The 21,154-nt window shown below is 38.7% G+C and overlaps 1 protein-coding gene across 1 annotated transcript; it reads right to left on the minus strand.

Moving 5' to 3' along the window:
* Window positions 1-947: 947 nt before the first annotated feature.
* lox (lysyl oxidase) lies at window positions 948-20,272 on the minus strand. The gene is made up of 7 exons (XM_033017500.1): window positions 19,104-20,272; window positions 18,847-18,955; window positions 17,834-17,971; window positions 7,921-8,077; window positions 5,920-6,015; window positions 5,727-5,842; window positions 948-2,476 (listed from the first exon to the last, which is right to left on the minus strand). The coding sequence occupies exons 1-7, from the start codon at window positions 19,822-19,824 to the stop codon at window positions 2,470-2,472; spliced, it is 1,344 nt and encodes a 447-aa protein (XP_032873391.1). The 5' UTR covers window positions 19,825-20,272; the 3' UTR covers window positions 948-2,469.
* Between the last annotated feature and the right edge of the window lie 882 nt (window positions 20,273-21,154).

Below are 21,154 nucleotides of genomic sequence, written 5' to 3' on the forward strand. Positions count from 1 at the left end.
TATGTTAGATCACCATTGTCAAATACAAGTCATATAAGCCATAGCTTAGCTGACAACTGTACATTATTTACACAAATAATTTAAAGGGAGGGATTGCCATCATTTAGGTGGCAAATCCAAGGCAATTTTGTTAAATTAGCAACTTTTATGAGTCACTTTCTTTATAGTGCCATACATACATTTTTTAAATCATGTGCCATGTTTCTCCATGTGTGCAGTACTGACCTTGTACTATAACATATGCTAGAATCTGTTCATACTAAAACTAGAGAAAGTAAATAATTCACTTTTGCAGAAATCCTTCATATTAAATGATGAAGATTTGTTAATATTTCTAAATGCCCATCATTGTATATGGGGGACATAGACAAAAATGCTGGAGAAACTCAGCGGGTGAGGCAGCATTAATGAAACGAAGGAATAGGCGACTAATGGGGGGGAGAAAGCAAGGAATACCTGAAATTGGAGAAGTCAATGTTCATATCGCTGGGGGTGTAAACTACCCAAGCAAAAATATGGGGTACTGCTCCTCCAATTTGCAGTGGGACTCACTCTGGCCATTGAGGAAGCTCAGGACAGAAAGGTCGGATTCGGAAATGGAGGGGGAGTTGAAGTGCTGAGACACCGGGAGATCAGGTTGGTTAATGCGAACTGAGCAGAGGTATTGGGCGAAGCGATCACCAAGCCTGCGCTTGGTCTCACTGATATAGAGCAGTTGACACCTAGAGCAGCGGATGCAGTAGATATGGGACTAACTGTTTATGTGTCTGAATTGTCAATGTGTATAAATTACCCTGTTATTATGCCATCACACCTTCACACTTTTTATTACTTTGATTTTATTCTTCAAAAATATATTTTATTTTAAATCTTAAGTACACAAAGAACTGAGAGCAATCCTAATAGAGATTATAGAATTTCAGGGAAGAAACCATTTTGTTTTAACCTGTTATTTCTTTTCAATTTAAGGCTTTGCCTTTGGTAATGTTTATAATAATCTAATTTTATATTTTTCTGGAAATATTTTCTTTATTTCTAACTTTCAATTGTTATGTTTTGTTTTGTTAAATAAACATTTAAATTATTTGTGGATGTTTACTTCCAATGAACGAATTCTGCACTAAATGTAAAAATTAAAAATTTACATCTTCTTGATAATAACATTCCATTTTCTGAAGAAAGGACCTGACCCAAAATATCGCCTATCCATTCCCTCCCCAGATGCTGCCTGACCTGCCGAGTTACTCCTTCACTTTGTGTTTTACTCAAGATTCCAGTATCTGCAGTTCCTTATGTTTCTCTGATTCCAATTTCATTATTATTAATATTTTCCATCCATTGTATTTTAAAGTAGGTGTTGTTCTTAAAATGAATTTATTCTACAGTGAAATATTTTCACAGTTACTGGTGATATTAAATCAAACTTCAATCACCACTCAGCAATAGGAGACTTCAATTGTGAGCTGTTTCGTTTGTAAACTCATGAATTTATATTTACATAATTTGACCATAGATTTCAGAACATGAATCATAATTCTGCTCTTTAATGTAGAATATAAGAATGAAATGTCTTTAACATTTATTCCACAGGAATAAATATCACCAGGTCATTAGGGGTATCGTGATGGAATAGTCAGGCTCAAAGTTACAAAAATGCATGTGTATCCTTAGCATTTGGATGAAGTGGTGTAAAATAATTTATTATTGCAAAATTGATTTATGTATTAATTGGATGTCTGGTGAAGAACTTAAATGCATGGATGTTTCCACACCTCTTAATTACATAAATATATTGTGACAAATAGAAATAATTCTCATGTTTCCGTTGTGATTGCAATTGCTGACCCAAATGTGCATGGCCACAGATAACAAGTAAGGGATTTACGTTTCGGATCAATGCGCAGAATATAATTGGATTGTTGCTAAATGTAAATGAAGTATATTGAGTTTTAATTCAAATTTTAATATAACAAGCTTAATCCCATGATATGTTTTCAGTGGTTATCAGGATGCTGTGTCTTTCATGTCAGAAGGTAGCTTTATCGAGGTGATTGTGTTAGAATAATCATGTCTTTCATAAATTTAAAAAATAAAATGTCTTATCACAACAAAAGTCTAACCACACTATTCCCTTGGCATTTCTTTGCCATAGGAGAATGCCTTCATGCAGAATGGATAAAAACTGTAGCAAGTGCCTTCATAATATCAATCTTTTATGAATGAGTTAAAGTATCAAAATTAATTCCACTGCAATAGTCCTGATGGGTTCCAGGGGCCCAAACACAGTGTTACGGGTTTTAAGATGGAAGCATATATTCTCTTAGATTTCAACATCTTCTGCAAATAATACCTGTTCCAGTTGTTTGAGTTGAAATGGTGCCATGTAAGGAGACTGATGTTTAACTTGTTTATGACTTGGAAATGTTACCTATTATATCCATTCTTTAACACATCTCGCTCTTTGTGAAGTTAATATCTGAAAAAGGAAAATAAAAATTGAATATAGATGAACTTTGTTCCAAGCCAAATACATTCCAATACAGATCTATTAAAAGTATGAAGCTCATGTAAAGATTTTTGTTGTTGAAAGAATCATAAGCAGCAGGGAAGTAGAGACAAAAGACAATGAAAGGTCACAAAGTGCTGAAACTTCTACAGACTGAAGAAGCGTGCCTACATGAAACATCACCTATCAATGTTCTCTGGAGATACTGCCTGATCCATTTAGTTACTCCAGCACTTTGTGTTCTTTTGTGTAAACCAGCATCTACAGTTACTGTTTCTACAAAAAAAACAATGAAATGGATAACCCAAATACATTGTATATGATTCGCAGTCGTACTAATACAGTGCAAGCGTAAACATGACCTAAAGTAGCAGGCACTAACTGGGAAGGCACATAAATCTGCAAATCTGACTCCTACACAGGTGAGTCAGTGCTGGCCATCTTTGGTTGCCTATTGCTGAAGTCATACCAACTCTGAAGCCGAGACAAGATATGATGGAATTTTCATATTTACTTCTTCCTCCAATCTACCTCATCTTTGTGCCTCACACCTCTCCCGGTATCAAATCATATTATTTTCCAATTTACAAGCTGCAGATATTAAAATGAAATATTTCCTGTTTCCCTCTCAAGTGGGAGTGAAATAGAATTGGCTCTCTTTGAATTGAGGACTTTAGTCACTTCTTTTCACCAATGGGTGGCAAGCTGGAAGATACTGCAAATAGCTCCAATCTTCAAACTAAATGCACAAAATACATTACTACTGACAGCTTAACAGACGCTGGCATATAGCAAATGCTCTGATCTGCAAGTGTAGTTGTACCTACATCATTGGCAGATTTCAGTAAGAACATCTTTAATGAAAGGCACATAGCTCACACATTGTTGTTCCTTGAAATTCATTTAAAATCACTCCCTGAACATGTCAGTAATGGGAGACCGTCTCCACATGTTCCTCTCTCTTCACAATTGCCCCCATTGCCATTTTCCTCTTCTAGCAGCTTGTCCTTGGCTCATTCTTCTTGACAATGCTTTATTATAAGACTACCACCTAAAACACCAAATGTCTACAATCAAGTTTTACACCAAATCTTAAAGTAAATACTAAGTATTTCATTACCTCCTATACCACAGTAGAACACTGCAATTTGAAACAACTAGAAAGTACCAAATGCAGCAAAAGAAATTAAACCTACAACTAATCCATAAGGAGCTTCTGATCATTGAAATTCCTCCTGCAAGATACTACCCCCTGACTTCATTTGTATTTGACTCGGCATCGTAAGAAAATATGTTAGCTAGAGCATTAAATGCCAAAATGACAGCATTAACAGCAAATTGGCATTGCATATTGATTAACATGATTGTCTCCATACTCTGTGTACTGCCTACGGTTGCTCAATGCACATGTACTAAGTTTCCTATCCATAAGGCATTAACTCCAGCTGGCATCATAAGTGTATTTTGAGAGTCTGGACATTTTGGACCTTCCAAAAAGAAGATGTTATCTTGGTGTAATTATGAAAATAGGTTAATAAAAAGCTGTGCCAGAGATGATGAAGTGGAAAATCAAGGCATGCTATTCTGGCTAGAATAACAGAAACTAGTTCACAACTCAAAATTATCTGTAGATCCTGGGCCACAAAAAAACAAAGTAATTTACAATGGCAAAGAAGATATATCTTATTTACAGTGTGTGTCGTTGCAGGGCATTCTACAAAAATATCAGATGTTTGATACTGTTAACGATCATTATATTAGAGTTCTCTCACACTAGAAACTCATTCTTGAATGCTACATTTTTTCTTGCCAGGACACGCAAAGGAAGCATTACATCGTGGCAGCCCTGTAATCTATGGTATTGCGATCATGCATATCTTTATTTGTAACATGCAATGAACTTCATTACATTGAAATAAATGAACCTGTTGAAATTTCCACATAGTGTTCTAAAAATGTAGAATTTATTTATTTCAACATCAGCACACAGGGATGCAGCAAAGTATCTGGAAATGACTGAGATAAAGGACCATCTCAATAATACAGCAGGGAACCATAAGGAACAGAACAACACATTTTACCAAGAAGATTATCTATTAGCAAAAGAAAGCTAAATAGCCCTGACTTACCTACACCCAAGGGACAGTAAAGAAAGAACTAACCAAATTTCAGCCATATGAGAAATGTTAGACATTTGTAATACACGGTTGATAGTAAAGGAATAGGCCCTTTGGCTCGCAATGTCTGTGCTGAACATGGTGCCAAGATAATCTCCTCTATCTGCACCTAATCCATATCCCTCCATTCCATGCATGTCCATGTGCCTTTATAAAGTATTTTAAATACCATTATCATGTCTGCTTTCACCACCACCCCAGGCAACTCGTTTCAGGCACCCATCACTCTGTATAAAAAAAAGCTTGCCCTGCACATTTCCAGTGTTTGACATTTTCACCCCGGGAAAAGGGTTCTGTAGTGATTGATAGTTCTGTTCATCCAGTTTTTTTATTCAACATTACCTAATTGCATCATCAAAATTAAAACAATGTCCTAGAGAAAACAGAATACCAGAGCTTTTCATTGTACCCAGACCTGATGATTTAAGTGGTTTGTTTTCACATTAATATATTTTATTCTGAAGCATTAGTTCTGCTCTCAGCTGCAAAGTTGCCAGAAAAGACATGACACAATAATGATGGTTGCCAAGTCTGTGATATATTGCAAATGTTTTTTGAGGATATATTACAGGAACATGCAGTATGTTTCTCGTAAAATGTGTATGTAGTAATTTCTCATTTATTAAGATTAATCCAAAGAAATGCATTTAACCAATCTAATGTTTATGACATATGGTTCTAATTTTTTGCTCTTATTGAATGTCTTGATGATGTATTATGTATGGTGTAACTTAGAATGACAACTACAGAAACATTTTTGAATTACTGCAATCTGTTTTACTCATTTTGTCATCTTTAATGTTATATTTTTACAGGGAAGTTTATTTGGAAGCCATGCCACACTAATGCATAAATATGTTTCTGCCTATGCTAATTCATAAAAAGTAGGGAACACTTCAACTAATCTAACAATTGCATATTCCTTATCCAATGATTTTCACTTTACTAAAGTTGCAAGATGTAATTTCATTGTTAGTAACTATTATTTTACGTTTATAGGATAATTTTCATTGATCATCAATGATAAATTCATAAGCACTTACTGTGAAAGCCTACAGCCTGAGACATATGCATGATCGCCTGTATAGCGAAGATCACAGCGAACAACATTATTACCATAGTCTGATTCTGGAACCAAATAGCTAGGATTTACTGCAACCTGTGAAAAGAGGAGGAAACAGGTCAGTAATATTCACATCATGTGATTTTTCAGCAAATAATTTTAATACCACTTACTTTCAATATGTAATTTCCAGGCTTAACATCAGTAATATCAATCCATTGGCAATCAATGTCAGCGTTGTAGGTATCATAACACCCTGGACTCAATCCCTGCAATCAATTCAGTTAACAAAGTTAGAAAAAATATATACAATTCGTATCACAGAATAAGAAATAAATCTTGTATTTGATTCACTGGACTTTTTAAAAATAAAAATAATTACATTTTAAGGCTAAGAGTATTTAGCAAAAAATTGTACTTTGATACATCAAATTTTAAATCTGTCTCATTTATTATTTCAGCCTGAACTTCTGTCATTAAATCATCGATTCTGCTGTAATCATTTATTGGTAAAAGAATCAGTGAATCTGTTGCTTCTTCTTTGTTCTTCTTTTCTTTATTTATTGTCAATTCCTGATTGGCCTGTAAGCTATTGTAAGTAAGTTACAGAGTACACCAGTGATGTCAGTCTGTAGACACTGAGTTAGGACATTATTCCTTGAAAGACATGAATGCAAAATCTGGGACATCTTACAACAATCTGACAGCTTTCATTGGCACGTTATCTAGTGGTAGATTTATTCATAATTTGTTAACTTTTATATTAATGACTTAGAATTGCTGAACCAGTATCATAACAATCACACTCCCATGCGCTTGTCTTGGTCACTCTATATCCAGCCTATTTCATTGACAGTGAATTATAAAAGAGCAAGCAAGTTAACAACCTTTATCCTTTATTCCCAGAGCAAAAGTTCAATCATTTTAATTAGCCAATGTCGATTTTATCCGAATTTTATCTAAAAGATATGTTTTACAGGAACTTGCTTTCAGCAATAGTTTTGTTCAAAGATATTTAAAGTAAAACAGAAAAGCTTGCTATCATCATTTGATCTTTCAACCCTGTTGAATGCTATGTTGAATGGAAATTTTATTTTAACTGCAACATGAAACAACCAGATGTGTACTCTCAAAGTTATCACTTATACCATTTCATAATTTCAGAAACATTTATAGTTAAGACAACTCATGGTTACAGCAAATTGTTAATAAGGAAGTTACAGTGTATTTTCATTAGAGCCCTGTTTTTTTTCATACCACCTATACTGGCAATGCTATCCTTGACAACAGACAGTAACTTTGTTGGTGTTAAAAGCTGTTTTATTTTAGTTCAACTTCCTCCCACATTTCTATAAATGAAACTGAATAGTTTGTTTCTATCACTGTTTTAAAGCTAAAGCATTCTGTACAATTACAATAAACACGACATGCAGCAAATCTCCACACAGAAGAAAGCATTGCCACCTTCAAAAAATGGTGCAAATATAAATCTACAATATTTTCTGTGCTTATCTAGCTACTCAAACAGTAAGCATTGATCAGGAAGGAAAGATTCTACGGCATAAATCTCCAACTCTTTTGAGTTGAAAATAAGATATTTTGCAGAAGATAGAAAGCGTTATGATTTGGCAGAGTGCTGCTGACTTAAGTTTAAAATAAGGTCATTGTTTCTGTAAAAGATGGTCTCCCTGTAAGTAGGTTGGTTTATTCAATATCCCGAGAGCTGTGCACGTCTGTATTTCAGAAGTGCTAGTCTATAATACAATTAGAACTAGAAATTCTATACACATTTAAAAATCAGGTTCACTTAATCATCTAAAGCTATATAACATTAAAATCAAAAGTGTTAAGATATGAACAGAGATAATTGCTCAAAACCAAAACAGTAACAAAAGTAATTGAATGATAAGTGCCCACTTTAAGAAAATAGAATCATAAAAGTCACCGATCAGAAGCAAGTCACTTGACACTTGGGTTAGCACCATATTACCTAACTAATCTACTCCATACTTTATCTAGTCTGAAAAAGGGTCTTGAACCGAAACTTCACCTATACCTTCACTCCAGGGATGCTGCCTGTCCCGCTGAGTTACTCCAGCTTTTTGTGTCTATCTTCCATACTTTATAAACATCGGTAAACTGTTTAATGAAATATAATTTATTTTTTCAGATACCTGTGAATGTGCTGTACAGGCATATCTTCTGTAATACCCATAATCACAAGAGGTGTCCTCCAGGCAAAAGCTGGCTTTATGGCCTTCAGCTACTCTTCTATGCGTGGAGGCATCCAAGAGGTCATAATGGCTAAATTCATCCATGCTGTGGTAGTGCCTATAATACAAAGTTTACTTTACTATTCCTGTGCTTATACCAAAATAACAGTAGTTATGACCGGAAGCGCACCAGTATTCTGGGTATTCATTTTATTTGGATAATTTCATTTGGTATTTTTGTGTACACGTTTGACTCCCTGAGTTTTAGCCTTGGCAACCTGGTCGAAGCTCTCAGAATTCGATCAAACGAGTTGGGCCACTCTGAAAAGAACTTGCCAAATGTGAAAAAATTATCTTGGTGAATTTTTCAAGCAAATTGGTTTGGAGACACCTAAACTAATGGATATCTGCACATCAATCATCAGCTGACTAAAGTGAAATTGTTATTGCAAGATTCTAGTTACAATGCATTGAACTCCAAGACTATACAAAGAGAGTAAAAGAAAAATGAAGATTACTGTAAAGCATAACAGCAATGTTATATGGCATACACATGTAAAATGGTGATCTGGCAAGTAAAATAACTAAGGTTTGCTAGACTAAATTGTAAAATGATTTTTTTCATTATTTGCTTTGGCTAGATAGCTTGCCAACTGAACAATTGGTAATTGGTTGAGTGTATTCATTACCAAAGTAATTTAGCAACTTGGTTATAGATTTGAACCTTTTCATTCTTTTTCTGAAATAATTTACTATGAAAGAAAGACTTGTACTTATATTTCATGACCTCAGGAGTCACAAAATCTTTTCAGGCAATAAAGTAGCTTTGAAGTGAAGGGACTGCATAAATGTAGGAAATGAAGCAGCCACATACGCACCATAAGCTTCCACAAACAACAATATGGTTGTATCCTTAAAGAGAATGGTACTTTAATTTCAAGTGATCATATGGAAATCTAAGCACAAAGAAACCATCATAATAACGATCTCCTCCATTACTGCAATGTGTAGATTAATAATCTATTTGACAAATATGCACATCGTGCAATTGATGAACCACTCACAATCTCCCATTCTGGTTCATCTCACCTGATGTTGAAGGGTCCCAACTTAAAACTTCATCTGACATTTACCCTCCACAGATGCAGGCTGTCCAGCTGAGTTTCTCCAGCACTTTGATGTTTGCACAGTTCATACCTTGCGCCCTCAGGTCTTAACTTCAAACTTGACTCTACTCAACATTTGACCAGTTAACCATCTGTCACTGGACATGGCTCCACTGATCAAGATTAATCAGGAAGGAGATACAAGAGTCTACAGGTGCTGGAATTTGAGCAAAAAACAAACTGCTGGATGAACTTTTGCTTATGGTATTCTTTATGTAGACTCCTCTACATCGGCGAGACCAAGCGTAGACTAGGCAACTGCTTCGCTGAACACTCCAGGGTCAGCTGGAGCTTCTGGTTGCAAGGCATTTCAAACCCCCAATTTCAAGTAATACAGCTCCTCCTCCACCCCACCACTCTCTTTCCCCTGCCCCCCCCCCCCGCATATCTCAGTACGCAGACTTTCTCCTACCAGCTCCCAACCACCCGTCACCCTGCGCCTTTGCCCTCCTCCTTATGCACATTACCCGTCCCTGTCCCAGATCTACCTTTAAACCTCCCTCTTCCCCCTTCTCTTGTTTCCTTCCACCCATATCCCTCTCTTTACATTCTACACCTCCTCTTCTTTCCTTACTTGGTACCCTTTTGTCTCCATTTCGCCTCTAGCCTTTGTCAGTTACTTCACCCATCTACCAATCACCCTCCTCAGTATCCACCTATGACTTGCAAGGCTTTGCTCCACCCACATCTCTCTTTTGCAGCTTTCTACCCCCATTCTATCAATCTGCGGAAGGGTCCTGATGCAAAAGGTCACATGACCGTTCACTCCATTGATGCTGCCTGACCCACTGAGTTCCTCCAGCACTTTGTATTTTGCTCAATCAGACAAGATCTTGAATTGTTAAACCACGTCTGTTCTCACTTTCAACAATGAGGAGAATATCATGACTTGTTTATTCAAGAGATAAAGACCATTTGCTCTGTACCTAATCCTATCCTGTTTTCATTGTTCATCATGTCCAAACTCCATTATTTCGATGCCTGGTTGTACTTTTGTCACATCTGTCTCCTTCCCCTACCTGAAACCAATGTCATCCTTATCAACTTCATAAAGGTGACCAGTTCCAGCAATCCAACTGAACAGTCATCCTTCCTGGCTGCCTTGTTGGCCAACTGTTGCAAACTGTTCCTTCTTTTGGTAAACAGCCTTAGGCTATTCTCAAAAACTCAACCCATAACAAGATGATTTTCAACATTTTTTTTCCCTCTCTAAGGACCTTGAATGTTGACCTCTCCATATGGATTTCATCTGTGAGATTAACTCTCATTCCCCATAGCCAACACATTCCTCACCATTGTGTATGACATTGTCTGTGGCTGAGGTCACATCATAATGGCCCTCTTTGTCCTCTGTGACCTTCTTTCAGCCTCTGGCTCAGTTAATCATAATTATTTTCCCCACTATCTTGCCTAATGAGGCTGGCTCCACTGACACCGTCGATAGAAAAATGATCTCTTAACAACTGGGGCAACTAACTTCAGATGCTGTAAATCTAAAAGCAAATTAAACATTCTGGAAATACCCACAGGACAAGCATGGAGAGAAAAATAATTACTGTATGGACCCTTTACAATGCTGCTTATTTATCTGTTAATAGACACACGTTTGCCTGGTGAATACTGGCTGAGCACCTGCTGAATAGTATTTTTGTTTTTTTATTACCCCAAACAATTTTTTACCAGTATTTTTGTGCCCTCCATTCTGTCTTTTGATAGCATTGTTAAAATTGACCAATGAACGTGTGGTGACAAAGAGTTGAGTTCAGTCTGAGGTCAACCTCCAACATGTTGAAAAATTAGCGGCGACAAGAATGAAGCCGCCATGGAGAGTAGTGAGAATTCTCGAGCCGTAGGTGGGCACCAGGAGGTCCTAGTGGGTTGTCAGGATGTCGAAGGTTCTTGTAGGTTGTAGCCGGTGCTGACCAGTGAATTTCATTGGCTCATTGGGAAAAAAAAGGTAAGCAGTAGTTTTCAGAACCAAGGATAACCGACCGGTAATGTTAAATGTCCACCGAGCTTCACAGCCGTGTATCTCTGGCTTCTTAAAAGTTGTCTCCACTCCTTCTCCCCCCTCTCCCTCCCCTCTCCCCCTCTCTTTTAAAGGACTTACCATACAGTGTGCTTTAGCCGTCTTTTTACAACGCCAACCTTCCTGTTCATCGCGGTGTGTGTCTGCATCACCTTGGTGAATTTTTTAGACAGGGCAAGTGGTGAGGAGTTAAAAATTCACACGGGCTGTTGAAGGAAGCGATGTTTGTGTGTGTGTTCCACTCTGACAGTCGCTGTTCCAGTTCCCGTTTTTTCAGGCGACTGAAGAATCGCCTAAGTGGGACAGGCCCATAAAGCGACCTCACAATCAATTTAACAGATTAAAACTCGCATACTTGATTGTGAATGTTTGTGGACAACTAAAGGGAGAAGAAGTATCCAAGAAAATGCTGAAAAATTCACAACCATGTTCCGCCAGAATTAGTGCTGAGGTTACTCATCCCAACTTCTTCCTGAGATCCCCACCATCACCGAAGCCTGTCTTCAGCCGTCAAATCACTCCACGTGATAGAAAGAAACAGCTAAGAACATGATTATAGGAAAGTCTACTGGACCAGATAACATTCCAGCTATAGTACTGATGACCTATATTCCAGAACCAGTTGCACCTCCAGTCATCCGGTCCCATTACAGTTATAATAGAGACAGAAAAGATTGAAGAAGCTGGAAGCTTTTACAATTAACAAACCACTGGGGGAATTCTGCAGTAATGGTCCTGACGCAAACATTGTCTTTCCATTTCCCTCGCCTGATGTTCCTCCAACATTTATTTTTTTTACCACAGTACAGCTACAACATTGGCATCTACTCTACAACATACAAAATTGGTCAGGAACATCCAGTTCACAAAAAGCAGGATAAATCCAATAGGTTTACTCTTAATCATCAGCAAAGTAATAGAAGCTGTTGACCGCAGTATTATCAAGCAACACATATTCATCAGTAACTTATTCATTTACCCCAATTTGGGTTATATCAGAACCACTCAGATCCTTTCAACATCACAGCTTCAGTGTAAACATAGATCAAAGAGCTGAATTCCAGAGTTGATGTGGGACTGACTGTCCTTAACATAAGGTAGCACATTACTGAGTGTGGCATCAAGGTGCTTGGCTAAAATCTGGTCAATTGAATTTAAGGAAAAAAAACTAACGTGATTTGAATTATATTTTACACAGAGCAAAAAATGGTTGTTGCCTTTGGAAATCATTCATCCTTGCCCTAGAACATTACTCCGGGATTTGTGGAATTCTCTGCCTCAGAAGGCAGTGGATGCATTCAAAAGAGAGTTAGATAGAGCTCTCAGGGCTAGCGGAATCAAAGAATATGGGGAGAAGGCAGGAACAGGGTACTGATTGTGGATGATCAGCCATGATCACATTGAATGGCGGTGCTGGCTCGAAGGGCCGAATGGCCCACTCCTGCACCTATTGTCTATGTAACTGTCTACTTAGATCTGATAAGCTCTGCTACTTCCTTGTTTCTCATAGACCAGCCTCTTTCTCTAAAAGGCTTACTTGCTATAAAATAAATTAAATGCTACTAACCTCTCGCAAAAAACACTGCTCCATGAGGATGCTTATATAATTGTGCTTACCGTTGTTTCTTTAGGCACTCTTGCACTAATGGGCCTGTCCCACGTAGGCGATTTTTCAGGCGTCTGCTGGCGACTGTCAAGTCGCCGGCAGTCGCCTGAAAAACTGGCAACTGGAATGGCGACTGTCAGAGTGGAACACACACAAACACATCGCAATGGTGGAGGACAGGGCAAGCGGGGGGAGCGCTGACAGAAATTCACACTGTGCAAAGCCAAGGTGATACAGACACACACTGCGAGGAACAGGAAGGTTGGTGCTGTAATTAAGATGGCTATAGCACAGTGTACGGTAAGTCCTTTAAAAGAGGGGCAGAAGGAGGGAGACAACTTTTAAGAAGCCAGAGATACACGGCTGTGAAGTTCGGCGGACATTTAACATTACCGGTCGGTTATCCTTGGTTCTGAAAACTACTGCTTACGTTTTTTTTCCCCAATGAGCCAATGAAATTCACCGGTCAGCACCGGCTACAACCTACCAGAACCTAAGAGAACCTTCGATCTCCTGGCAACCCACTAGGACCACCTGGCGACCCACCTACGGCACAAGAATTTTCGCTACTCTCCATGGCGGCTTCATTCTATTGGCTGCTAATTTTTCAACATGTTGAACAATTCACGGCAACCATAATGAGCCCGCGGCTAGTTCCCAGAATGGGGGAACTCCTCACGTCCATGAAGGCGACTCCCCGGCAACCACCCGCGAACACGTGGCAACTGCATAATCTCCTGCAGTAGCCTAAAATGTCGCCTAAGTGGGACAGGCCCATAAGGCACCCAGTAGACTCTCAAAGAGAAAATGTGTGGCAAGTATCTCTCCATTTATATGTCTGTAATGGGGGCGATCTATTCACATAGATTGGCAGATGTGATGTCCTCCTTCTGCTGTGTTTGATGTTCTCATGCCTACAAAAATCCTTTTTTTTTCTGGGGTAACGTAAATCAATCTTACAGTGTTGAATCCAGCCATCTGTATCAAGCATTTAATTATTTTGATCCTTGAATAATACAACTAATTTTTCTTGAAAATGTCAAATGTAATGCATTGTTTTTAGTTTTTCTTGATTCAAATACTAGCATTACAGCACTGTGTGCTATAAAGTAATGTAATACAGATTCAATCCACTTGTGAATGGGATCTTATGTCAGTTTGTGTGAAGAATCACTGGATAGAACGTGAATAATTCCCTTTCAGGTAGACAGAAATGCTGAGAAACTCAGCGTAATAGACGACGTTTCTGGTCAAGTCCCTTCTTCAGTCTGAAGAAGGGTCCCGACCCGAAACGTCGCCTATTCCTTCGCTCCATAGATGCTGCCTCACCCGCTGAGTTTTTCCAGCATTTTTGTCTACCTTTGATTTTTCCCGCATCTGCAGTTCTTTCTTAAAAAATTCCCTTTCAGGCATTATTTGGAATCTGGATGGAGAACCACCCAAAACATTGTTATGGATTTTATCAAACTGGCAAAGACCTGAACATGTCTCTGACTTATCCACAGCTGGTCTTTGGCCTCTGAAGTTGGAAAAGGCTGAATTGGCTTTAATTTATATCAGAACAATCTGCTAACACAGTAAAGGCCTCAACACATTAATACCCTCTGTCATTATTGCCAAATCAATCAATTCATCTTTGTTGAACAAATTTTTTTCCATTGCCTGTGCCAACTAGTACTATATCCAAAAACCTATAATGTTAATTGTAGAAGATTTATTGCTGCACAATTAATCTCCCAGTGTTCACACATGGAATATTTTATTCTAATTATGCACTTAAAAAATACATGAGACGCTACTTTTTATCCCCATTGGAGGCTTCTGTTCATCAGCATATTAAAATTCTAAGCCACGAGTACACATTTAAGTCCAAAGTCAGTGACGGATTCTAGGTATTTACCAATCGTTAACCAATTTCTGTTCTTTTCCTTATTGATTGATTATTCCTTTACCCAGCCATGACAACTGCTGAATTTTTGGACAAGTATAATAAAGTAGAACTGAGATGAGGAAAAACAGAGAGTTGTGAAATTGTGGAATTCCCTGCCTCAGCAGACAGTGGAGGCCAATTCACTAGATTCCTTCAAAATTGTTAGATAGAGCTCTTAGGGCTAGCGGAATCAAGATGTATGGGGAGAAGGCAGGAACGGGGTATTGATTGTGGATGATCAGCCATGATTACATTGAATGGCAGTGCTGGCCCGAAGGGCCGAATGCCCTACTCCTGTACCTATTGTCTCTGTATCTATGTATAATTTGTATTTTACAAAATACAATTTTACAGTTGGAAACTGATCCATTACTGACGAAATATAAGTAGATGCAGGCCTTTCAAACCCTTATACATTCTCCATTATTCAATGTTCATAACTGATCTTCCTCCTCAGTGTAATTATCCTGTGCCATGCCCAAAATTATTTGATTGTACATATAAAAAAAACATATCAGTAAATGTACTTTATAAGCCTGACTATCTTGGGTGATAAATTCAGCAGAAGGAATTTCTTGTACTTTCTGTCCTGAATGCCAGCCCATTCTTTGATACCGTGATTTGGGGATGTGGACACCCCAGATTAATAAAACTTTAATCCTCTATCTTCCAGAACAAGTCCTTTTGATATTTTAAATGTTTCATAAGATTGCCTCTCATTTTTCCAAATTCTACAGTACAGGTTAAATCCGCAAAATCACACATTTTCTGGAATCCATACATACTACGTGCCTTCTGGAGAAATAGGCCTCTGAGCAAATGTACGCTTCCAGATATACTACGCTTGATTCTCATCCAATTCATTAATATGACAACTAGGATCCCTACCAAACATTAGTCATAGCCTCCAGATTCAGCAATGCACTGTTTTTCTATTTTCTGATGGTTACCCAATTCTCAATCCATCCCACTGCATTACTCCCTATGTATAATAATATATCTATGACCATCTTATCAGCTTTCTGTAAGGTCCAGAAAACACCACATCTGTTTGTTTGCTCAAGTCTTTTCAGCTAGTTAAAACCTCAGGTTGGTTTTTTTTTTATTGTACCGATAGCATTGATCCATTAATTTTTCTGAACCTACTGGTGTACTAATTATCCACTGTCAATGCTCAGTAACTCCAGGCAATGTAAACTGGCAGAGCAGAAATGTTTTAAAATATTCTGACCAAGAGGCTTTTGCTGGATATCTCTGTAAGAATCAGAAACATGAAGCAAGCCACAGATAAATAGTGATGTCTAAGCCATCGGTGTTTGATGGGACTACACTAGAGAACTGACAGGAGTTCCTCACACATGGAAATCCAGAGCCAATAATTCAGCACTTCTTCACAAGTTGAAGCATTTTGCAGATTTCTCTGTCACAATCAATGGAATCAAGTGAATCAATGCAAGTATATTTGCCCTGAAAATATAAATATATTTTTACATGGTCTTAATTAGTTTTTCATAATGTATTAAGTTATAGTTTCCGTTTTGTAAATTTATTTCCCCTGAATTATTATTCCATAGTGTATATTTTCTGATATTTTCAGTTTAATTTCTTTTAGAATTATTTTTACATTTGTTTTGATATTGTACCTGTGCACATACCAATCTTTATTTTCCACTATCTTAAATATGAGCTAAATATCGTGTACTTTCCTTCCTGGTTTGCTGTGTGTGAGAATGTTTCATTGTGGTTGGCTGTTCAGTAAGCTTAATGTTCTCACAAGTATGCCAAGTATGATACAAAATGCTGGAGTAACTCAGCGGGACAAGGCACCATCTCTGGAGAGAAGGAATGGGTGATGTTTCGGGTCAAGACCGTTCTTCAGAGTATGTTCCTGTATTGGTTGCAACCAAAGTCAGGAATGAGGAAATCTGGATCCTTAATTAGATTTTTGTGGACTGCTATTATCAAGATTAGAAGGAACAATGCCACTTTGCTGCTTTGCTCTCGGTTATCTGTGAAAGGAAGTGTGAGATGGAGAAAGTCAACTGACACTTCCACTCACACCAATACTCCAGAAACAGCCAATACAATTAAGGCTAAAAATTAATAAAGTAAAATAAATGTATGTTAGTGTAAGAAAGAGAATCAGGTAGATAGAATCGAGGGGTATGTCTGAAGATCCTTGAAATTGGGCAAGTACAATAATGGTACATGGGAAGATTTGCAATTTGCAAATGCAAAATATGTTTTACATATGCAATTACGTTCTAAGAGTCAAGAAAATATAAATGTTTCAGGTAACTCATATCCTGAATAATGGCCAGTGATTCTTTATGTCTGTTATTTAAACAGATTTTTATAAATACCTTAAAATCATCAAAAAAATATTGAAAACGTCATACCTTATCCAGCTCTGTTCCAGAGTGTGCTTAACAGAATCATTTTGAATGAACATTAAACAACGAGAGACCAACTGAAGAAATGGTAAAGCCAGACAAATAAGGACAGGAAGGAATAGGTGTTGTAATGAGTGGAAAACACTAACATTTAAATAAAATCACCACCAGTTATTAATCTGATCATTGTGTGATATTCAGCTTCCTTGAGAATATGGGGAAAAAAGTTCCAATAAATGTTGTGGTGGAGTGTCTTATTTCCAACAGTGATCAAGTTCCACAAGCATTTTTATCTTGATTTCCTGCTCAGGTAAACTTTAGATACAGAGTGTGATGTTGCATTGTTCAGGAAACCACAATTTGTGGGATAATTTTGCATAGAATCCATGTTCACCATACCTTGTTTAAATAATATGTTTAAGTTCCATGTCCCCAGTGTGAGTAATGGCTTCACATTTACCGAAATGCCCAAAGTGCTAATTTAAGATCAAAATTTTTGTAATATGAAAAAAAAGTTGTCTGGCAATTTCCTGGCCTTAAAAGGGAAAGTGACACCATCGCATCAGGTTATTCCAGAGTGCCATGCTCTTTAATTTTGTCTTCAGTTGGATAAAAGAGTGTGTGTGTGGGTGGGGGTGGGGGCTCGGTTGCAAGCTAGCAACTTAAGACAAAATGAGAATAAATAATGGATCAGGTAGTCGTCTGACAAGTAGAAAGGTAAGCGAGTTAAATGCCGCATTTTCCACTCACCGATGACAACTGTGCCATTCCCATGAGTAACGAGGCCGGCTTGGAAGGAAGTCTGCTGTGCCTTGGTTCTTCACTCTCTGCGGGAATCTCAGCAGAACCCTCATATCATAGTCCCTGACGTTCCCACTGTAGGCTGAACTGCAACACATCAATGGAGACACACAGAGAGAGGCATCATTTACACGTTTAAAATGCAAAACCCGGGTAAAGTCGCAGTCAAACAGATACAAGAGTTATATCAGTGATCTGTCTACTGCAAGCTAGCCAAATTGCCAAGAGTTATCCTGAGGCAAAGCCCAACATATTCATAATTATGACCTGTATTCAAAGTTCAATTAGTGCTATTGTTTTTATTTCCACATTAGCAGGATTATTTAACGCAAATCCTCTTTATTTCACAGCTCTAAATTTGCATTTGTGTAATTTAGATGAATTAAAAAGAAGAAATATTCAAACCCCATTAGGGGTTTAGACATCCCAAACCATCTGAGAGAAATTGGATTTTGTTTCAATAAAATTCGTAAAATTCGTAAAAACTGCGCCAGCACGAACACATTTATCATGAATCCCAGGATGGATATGATATTTCTCAGAAACTAACCCAGCGGAGACAGTAATAATCCAGTGATTTCTGCACGGTTGCATTTCTCCTACACTGTAGCTGTGGTGCCAAAGCCTTTACTCTTGCCCCCTTGACTCTGGAATCAAGCAAGATTCTGTATCTGACTTTACATTATGAGGCTATAGTGTTTTCAAACAATTCGTATCCACGTTGCAGTTGGTGCATAAATACAGGCTAGGCCGCCTATGACAAATCTGGGACTTTCACAATATGCATTTTAATTATCATGTCTGCAAACTCTTTAGTTAGGAAAATGCAAGTCTTGGTGGGGTTGGGTCGGGAATTATATGCTTGAGTAGCTTCAGGGGTAGTTGCAACGCGAAGAAAGAAAACGAGTTAATATAACGATGTAAGAATGAACAGCACCTGGTTCTGATTATGTAGACTGTACCTTGCCAAGCAATTTTCCTCTGCAGCACATCTTAGGTTGTACATGTGCATCTTCTGAACGTATGTTGCAGCTTGAATATAGTACGGATCTGGGATTAAATCTGGCAAACCTACAGATTCAAACATTAATGCACGATTTAATTGAGATTCGTATTAGTCATACAAGAACAAACGATTGTGAGTTTGTTTCCAATCAACTGCTGTTCCCATTCAGATTTTTTTTTTAATAAACTTTTTTTTTCTCAGTTGAAAACTTACCATTTTGGAAGTACCGGGTACCATAGCCGGGTCTGCGGGGTCGAACCCTGGGTCTCTCATACGCGTCGTAGTAATTGTTGTCGTCCCTGCGTTTGTAGGGGTCGTAGGGGTCGTCCCCGACCATGATGTCCTCATTGCCGATCCCCCGGCTCGACGCGTTCCTCTGGGCCGTGGGGCTCTCTCTGACATTGCTCTGCGCCCTCTGCTCCCTCTGCTCCACGCCGGCATCGGCTCCGGCTGGCTCCGAGTTTCCCTGAGAACTAGGTCTGGGGTCATTGCTACCTGTGCTGTGCTGCCTCTGACTGGCATCTGTCCGCCTGGCACCAGCCTGGCGCTGCCGGGCTCGGGTGGACGATGCGCCTACCCGGTGTCTGGCTGCTCGGGCTCCAGAAGGAGTTAGCGGGGAGTGAGCTGGGGGAGAGGGTCTCCGCCTGGCCCCGCCGCCGCCGCCCGCTGTGCTGTTGGTGTCACTCAGCAGGAAGAGGCTGTTGCTGCCGCTGGAGCCTTGAGGCGGCTGGTACTCGGAGCCCAGGCTCGACAAGCTATAAACGCGCCCGTTATTTGTCCATTGAATCCGCCGGCGCCAAACAGCCGAGCTCTCGCCTTCCCGCCTCTGCTGCTGCTGTTGCTGCTGCCGCTGCTGCCCGTCTACATTTGCAAGCAGGCAAGTCAAATAAAGACCAAAAAGCTTCACTAAATACATCGACGTCTGATAATTCATCCTTTAAGCGAATGAGAACAAGATGTGCAATTCCCACAGAAAATTTGCTTTAAAAAAAAAGTCCATCAAATATGTTAAAATGCAGATGTAAAGTAATACTTCAAAATGTAATGTGAGAATATTTACAAAAAAAAATGTTTTCAAAAGCTGGCTTGCCAAAGGTTGCAGCTGTATGGAGTGCCTCTCGTTTTCTTGGTACTGCCTGGAGTGGAGGAGGAAGGGATTTTAAAGTTGCTCGCACATTAGCAAAGTTACACAACCTGCTCCCAGGCTACTCGCTATTTGTTCACGTAATGCTTGGGAACGAACGTGCAGTTTGACAGTCCCTCTCCACTCTCACTCCCTTCCTCCACTCCAGCCGACGCGAAGGAATTTCATGGCCCCAGACAACCATCCGTTAGATTTGCGACTCGCCAGCCAACCTGCGTGTTGTGCCAAAGTATGCACACGCAAAAAAAAAAAAAAGATCATCATGAGGAACAGCATGCCGATCCAGGCAACAAAAAAAAGTTAATAACACATGGCGCGGAGATATGAGGGAGTTGAAGGGGTGCCTGAGGGCGGCTGTGTCTAAGGTTTGATCGCTGCATGTGTCATGTTATGTTCCTTTGCCATCAGAAAGCAGAACACCAGCCAGATAAAATTAGAGACGGGAAACAATATGTGGTCGTTTTGTGGTTTCTGCGCCTTATTTTAAAGCAATCAATTGTTACCCAGTGTTTAGGAGGATGCGTTGTGTTTTATTAGAAAGTTTGGGTCACTATAAAACTTAATTCCTCGCTGATTCCTTATATCTTTCTCCTTATCTAATGTTCTCATTCTCATAAACTCACACACAAAACTTTATCAGACCATGTCCTATATATTAGGCAATCCCCTTATATTTGTAGATATGTCTTTAAACAGATTTTGAAATTGATTGGATTGGATGATCTATATTCCTTTTTATTCTGGAAGAAATAAAGACATTTCTGTCCAAACAAATTTGGACCGCCCATTACTTTCAAATAATGTATGACCTTTGCAGCTCTGAGGAGTTTCACATGAAATTAAAAGTCTGCTTAACTTTATGTGCACAGAGTGCATAGAGCTGTAAATTCTGCTGGTTGAAGGAAGATTTCATTTTTCAAACAGGCCTATACTTAAGTTGGTCAGAAAAATCATTTTAGTGATATTTGTCATTTTCAGATTGGTCACATATGATTACTTAGATGTTGTTCCCCAGTTTTAGAAACTGCGTGTTTATGAAGGGAGTGCCTGCTTTCTGCAAATGATAAGTTACAAAATGTGGAATATAGTTGGTTACTGTTTACGTCTGAAATAGCATAAG

Source organism: Amblyraja radiata, chromosome 3 (genome assembly GCF_010909765.2).
Source record: "Amblyraja radiata isolate CabotCenter1 chromosome 3, sAmbRad1.1.pri, whole genome shotgun sequence".
Lineage (NCBI taxonomy): Eukaryota > Metazoa > Chordata > Chondrichthyes > Rajiformes > Rajidae > Amblyraja > Amblyraja radiata.

Coding starts and splice junctions, on each gene's coding strand:
- lox (XM_033017500.1), bottom strand. CDS start 19,824: ATGAATTATCAGACGTCGATGTATTTAGTGAAGCTTTTTGGTCTTTAT. Junction 18,956..19,103: donor TACCCGGTACTTCCAAAATG/GTAAGTTTTCAA, acceptor TTGAATCTGTAG/GTTTGCCAGATTTAATCCCA. Junction 17,972..18,846: donor GAGGAAAATTGCTTGGCAAG/GTACAGTCTACA, acceptor GATGTGTTGCAG/TTCAGCCTACAGTGGGAACG.